General features: G+C 45.6%; 1 protein-coding gene across 1 annotated transcript in view; it reads right to left on the bottom strand.

The window, feature by feature from the left end:
* Positions 1-374, bottom strand: part of RNF39 (ring finger protein 39) — a 6290-nt gene extending 5916 nt beyond the window's left edge. The window contains 1 exon segment of the mRNA XM_012001493.1: positions 4-374. Within this exon segment, the coding sequence (XP_011856883.1) occupies positions 4-127 (124 nt within the window). The 5' untranslated portion in view covers positions 128-374.
* Positions 375-4825: the final 4451 nt, after the last annotated feature.

Genomic DNA, 4825 nt, shown 5'->3' with positions numbered 1-4825 from the left:
TGCTGCTTGCTGTGTAGATGCCCTTCTCTCCGACTCCCGCATTAACTTTTGCCGCTTTCCGCCCCTCTCCTGGGATTGCCTCTGTCTTCAACCAGAGTCTTAGTCTCGGCAAATCTCTCCACGACATCAGGCTTTATAGGGAGGGAGGAGGCTCCCACGGGAGGTAAACACCAGGCCTTGCGTAATGCCTCATCTGGTTCTCCCGCTTCCCGGGTAAGGTTTGGGGGAGCAGGGAGGGGAGAATAGCACACCTGGGTCCCCGAGCCTAGGAGGTGGTCACTAGAGGGCGGTCTGGAGCGGGATAACCCTGTGTGGGGAGGGTAGCCTTCTGTGAACCCCCGAAGAGCCCCAATTTTACCTTCCCCTTGGCCTGTGGTACGCGCATGGGCCGGGTGCCCAGACTCACTCTTGGCATGTGCGCCCACATTGCCAAGGTGTGATTCATTCCAGGTGGCTGGCACACCTACATCTGGGGGCTGGGGGCCGGAAGTAGAGATCCTGGTTTGTGTGGCTTTGGCAAGCCTCTTGAGTGTTGATGTGTGGTTTTCATTCCCGGTGCCTCTCGCCTTTCCATCTTCCTTCCTTACCTATTAAGGGCTTAAGGGCACTCTGAAGTTCTGGAGTAAGGGGTGGGGAACAGGCACCCACACTCCGGCCTCAGGGAGTCGGGGCAGAGCTCTCGCAACTCTACCTCTGGCCAGCTCCCAGGGCCTCTCCTTAATTTCTTCGTGAGTCTCTCTTTCTGGTTCTTTCTCTCTGTTTTTCCCTGTGTGTTTTTATTTCCAGTTCTCTCTTTCCTTCCTTCTTTGGAATGTACCCGGTATTATCTATTTCAACTCTGGTAGTTCACAGAGGCCCAGAGAGTTGGAATAGCCAAGGTCACATAGCAAGGGAATGACCAGAAGTGGAGCCCTACCCTGGTCTTCTGACTTGTGTTCTTGCTGTGACTCAACCCTGCCTTTTTCAGTTACAGATCCCTGGGACCCCTCCTGCTTCCTGATTTTTTTCTGGTGTTCCTTTGTGCCTTCATTCCTCACCTTCATCTCTCTTTCTCCTTACCTGCTCCTCTCCCAACCTCTCTTCTTCCTCCCTGCTCCCTCCTCTTCCTAGCTTCTCTACCCTTCCAATGCCAGGCCTAACTGACTGGATACTCATGGGGGTGTGCACATAAGTAAACATTCAGCTGTCTACAACTATGATCACTCACACTGTTATATAACATGTGTCTGCATCCATCAATGTCCAGATGCCCAAATTGCAGACAGAAGCATTCACAATACAAACATCACAGCTAAATATAATGTGTATGAATAGCCTCATAAACATTGAATATCACTGGGATAAATGTTCAGTATTATTTAGGAACAGATGGACATGCTCAAAGAAAACAGGCAAAGAGACAGATACTCTATCATTAGTTTTATTATGAATAAGAACAAGAGTATAACAGCAGTAAGTCTTTATGGAGCAGCAGGACTTTATTAGGCACCCCCTCCAGGCACCCTTCTTCCCCCTCCCCCATACTTATCAGGGAGACACTCAAATATGACACCCTGATAAACCTACACAAACAAACACACGTACATTCATCTTGGAACAACCCTCCCAGCTCAGTGCTCATAAAACACACAGAAATCCAAGCATAAGACTACAGTTGTGACTGCAATCTATTTTGTAAAAGATGCACTTCTATGCTATGATAGGTAGCATAGAGAGATGATCGCCTGACATTGCTGGCTTTGGAGACTGAGGCAGGAAGTCACAAGCTAAGGAAGTGAGTGACCTCTGGAAGCTGCAAAAGACGAGGGAATGGATTCTCTAGCAGACCGTTCAGAAGGAACCAAGCATTGCGGACACCTTGATTTTTGCCTGGTAAGACTCATTTCAGACTCTAAACTACAGAATAATAAAGTAACAAATGTGTATTGTTTCAAGCCCCTAAGTTTGTGGTAATTTTTTACAGTATCAATAGGAAACTAATACACAAGATTGCCTTTTCTCCTCCAGTCTCTGGCTCTCTGAGTCTATTTGTACTTCTGTGTTGTTGTACCTTCCAATTTGTCATATTTTCTGGATGTCTCTGCCTCTCTTGACCTTTTTTTCAGTCTTCTGTTATCTCTTTTCCTTCATTGTCCTGGTTTATCCCCAACTCCAAGGCCTCTCAGGATCTTTTTGCATCTGGGCTTAAAGTACTGGAGGAATATCTCTGAGACTCCTCAAGAACCTCAATTGTCATCAATCCAAGTGCCTAGCCATGGCCCTCATGGGCTTGTCAGTGGTTAACAGCTTCAGTTGCACATTAGAATTATCTGGGAAACTTTAAAACTCCTGATGCCCAGGTGACACCTCAGACCAATTAAACGGACACTCTGGAGATGTGTCCCAGGTATCAGTACTTTTAAAAGCTTTCCAGATGGTTCCAGTGTTTAGCTAACAGGGGAACCGTGGTCTTGAACGGTGGATGTTCATGTGGACCTGTCACTCTATTTTGCTCCTTGTGCCCTGGCTGCAGTGCTTTCTATTTGTTGTTCTCTGAGCATGCCACTGCTGCTGCAGCTGTACTGCCTTTGCACTTGCTCTTCTCTCTACTTGGGCCCCTGCTCCTCCAGAGCCTCACATGGCTTTCTCCATTTTCTCACTCATGTCTCAACCTAAACGTAACATTCAGAGAGGACTTCTTTTACCATCTGTATCTCAAGTGGTCTATCTCAAAGACATTCACTATATATTTACCCATATTTATTATCTCCATGGTATTTATTACTGTCTGCAATGATCTATTTATGAACTTTTGATCTGTCTCTGTCCAATAGAAGGTAAGTGAACAGGGACCTAACCTTTATGTTTGCTGCTGCTTTCCCTGCACCTAGAATAGCACCTGGCACACAGTGAGTCTTAGGCCCAGCTGTTGAATTGCTCATTTACAATCTGAGAGGGTCATTTGATTGACTCTGCTTAGACCTTCTTATCCTTCTCAACCAATAGTCATGCCTCACTGGCAGATTCCAGGCACGGTGCTGGGAAACACTCATGTGATATAAGACATATGGTGCTCAGTCTGGCTAGGAAGCTCATGACTAGTTGTCATTTACCTTCCATAACCAGATGGTGAGGATTCCTGCTAACAAAGCATCAGCTCAGCCTTTACGTCCTGGTTACAATGAGTTCAGGACGCCTAATGGTTCCAGGACGCCAGTAAGGGAAAAGGCATTTGGAGACAGACTCTGCCTGGAAACATCTCACTTCTCAAGACCTTCTCCCTCCCTTTCCAGAATCCCTAACCACTCTACACTTGATCCTCTAATCACCCCTGAGTTCATTCTATTTCCAGAGAGCCGGAAGGGTGGATGTGATTTTATGTGTGTCGGCTTTGCTTGGCTTGTTCCAGTTGACCATGACAGGATCCTGTCTCTCTGCTAGGATCCACCTCTTCCTTCCTTAACATAGGTGCCTCCCAAATAACTGTTCCCACCCCTTTCCACCTCCTTCCAGGACTCCTACTTGTGGTGGTGTGGAGTGTGACAGCTCGATACCCATGCATGGCACTAGGGAATGTTAGAGGTGGGACAGGCCTTGACCCATCCCTTCTTTTCCTTCTCTTCATTTTTTTCCTTCTATCCTTTTATTTATCCTTCAGTTTCTCTCCTCCAAATTAGCAACATCCTCATGCTTTTAAAAGCCCCACAAATCTTTAGAAGCTTTCAAGAGGAAGAGATAAGTATGAGGAGGAGTTTGGGAGACTGATCACAGGACAGTCATGGTTCCTGCCCTTAGGAAGTGTGATAAGCCAGGTAAAGTGTATCCATCATCAACAAAATTTAGCATTATTGAATTGGGGTGTGTAATAAGGCAGATGAAGTGTATCTATCATCAACCTAAATCTGTCATTACCAAATTTAAAGGGGCAGTGAGGGGGGAAGAGTGAGTGAGGTTTCTGTTGACAGCTTGAAGGACAATTGGGAATCATTTCAGGAAGTCTTCCAGGAGGAAGTGACCTGTAAAAGAAAGGAAGGTTGTGTTGCGTGGAAGAGAAGTGAAAAGGCCTGAACAAAGAATGTGAAGCATCTCTGGGGAGAAAACTGGATTGGGAAAAGAAGGCCTAGGAGGTAAGAAATCCAAATGAAAGAGACCATATTTCTTTCACAATTCCCACTCACTGTGCCCTTCCCAAAGATTTTCTTCAATCTCGATTGTTTCTATAATGACTCATTTTTTTAAGGACTTGGACGTTTACACTATGCTTTAACATAACTGGAAATTCTATTAGACCAGAGCAGTTTTCCTATACAACTACTCCAAGGACTCTGAGTAAAAATTGCCCTGATGTGGGAGGCAGTTTTAGGAGGAGTGGCTTGAGGCAGGGATAGAGGAAGAAGATCCAGCCAGATTAATCCAATCAATCTTGATACTCAAATACATGACTATGTTATAGAAATGTCACCTTCACAGTCCATTCTCTCTTTTAACCCTGGAACAGCTGTAAGGCCAAGTCCAGCCATGTTACAGTGAGGCCTCTGGGATTCTGGCGTGGTAAGGGATTTGACTAGGCTCAAACAGCCGGCAAGAGGCAGAGCTGGTACTGAAATTCAAACCTGCTGGCTCCAAAGTCTGTATTGTTTTCCTTAAATATTAATTTCTTTATTTTGAGATGTTGCTTTCTCTTTTCTGTCCCTCCTGGAAGCCTCCTTCCTTTCTCTGCCTTTAAATTTCTGCTTAGGGCTAACGGTTTCTCTGAAATGTTGCCCATCCTTCAAGTTCATCCTAGGTGCTCACTTATTCTCTTTCCTTCTAACAACACACTTGTCTATGTCACTAATATTTCTAT

Source organism: Mandrillus leucophaeus, unplaced genomic scaffold (genome assembly GCF_000951045.1).
Source record: "Mandrillus leucophaeus isolate KB7577 unplaced genomic scaffold, Mleu.le_1.0 Scaffold660, whole genome shotgun sequence".
NCBI classification, from domain to species: domain Eukaryota; kingdom Metazoa; phylum Chordata; class Mammalia; order Primates; family Cercopithecidae; genus Mandrillus; species Mandrillus leucophaeus.
This window is presented reverse-complemented; position numbering and strand designations above follow the sequence as displayed.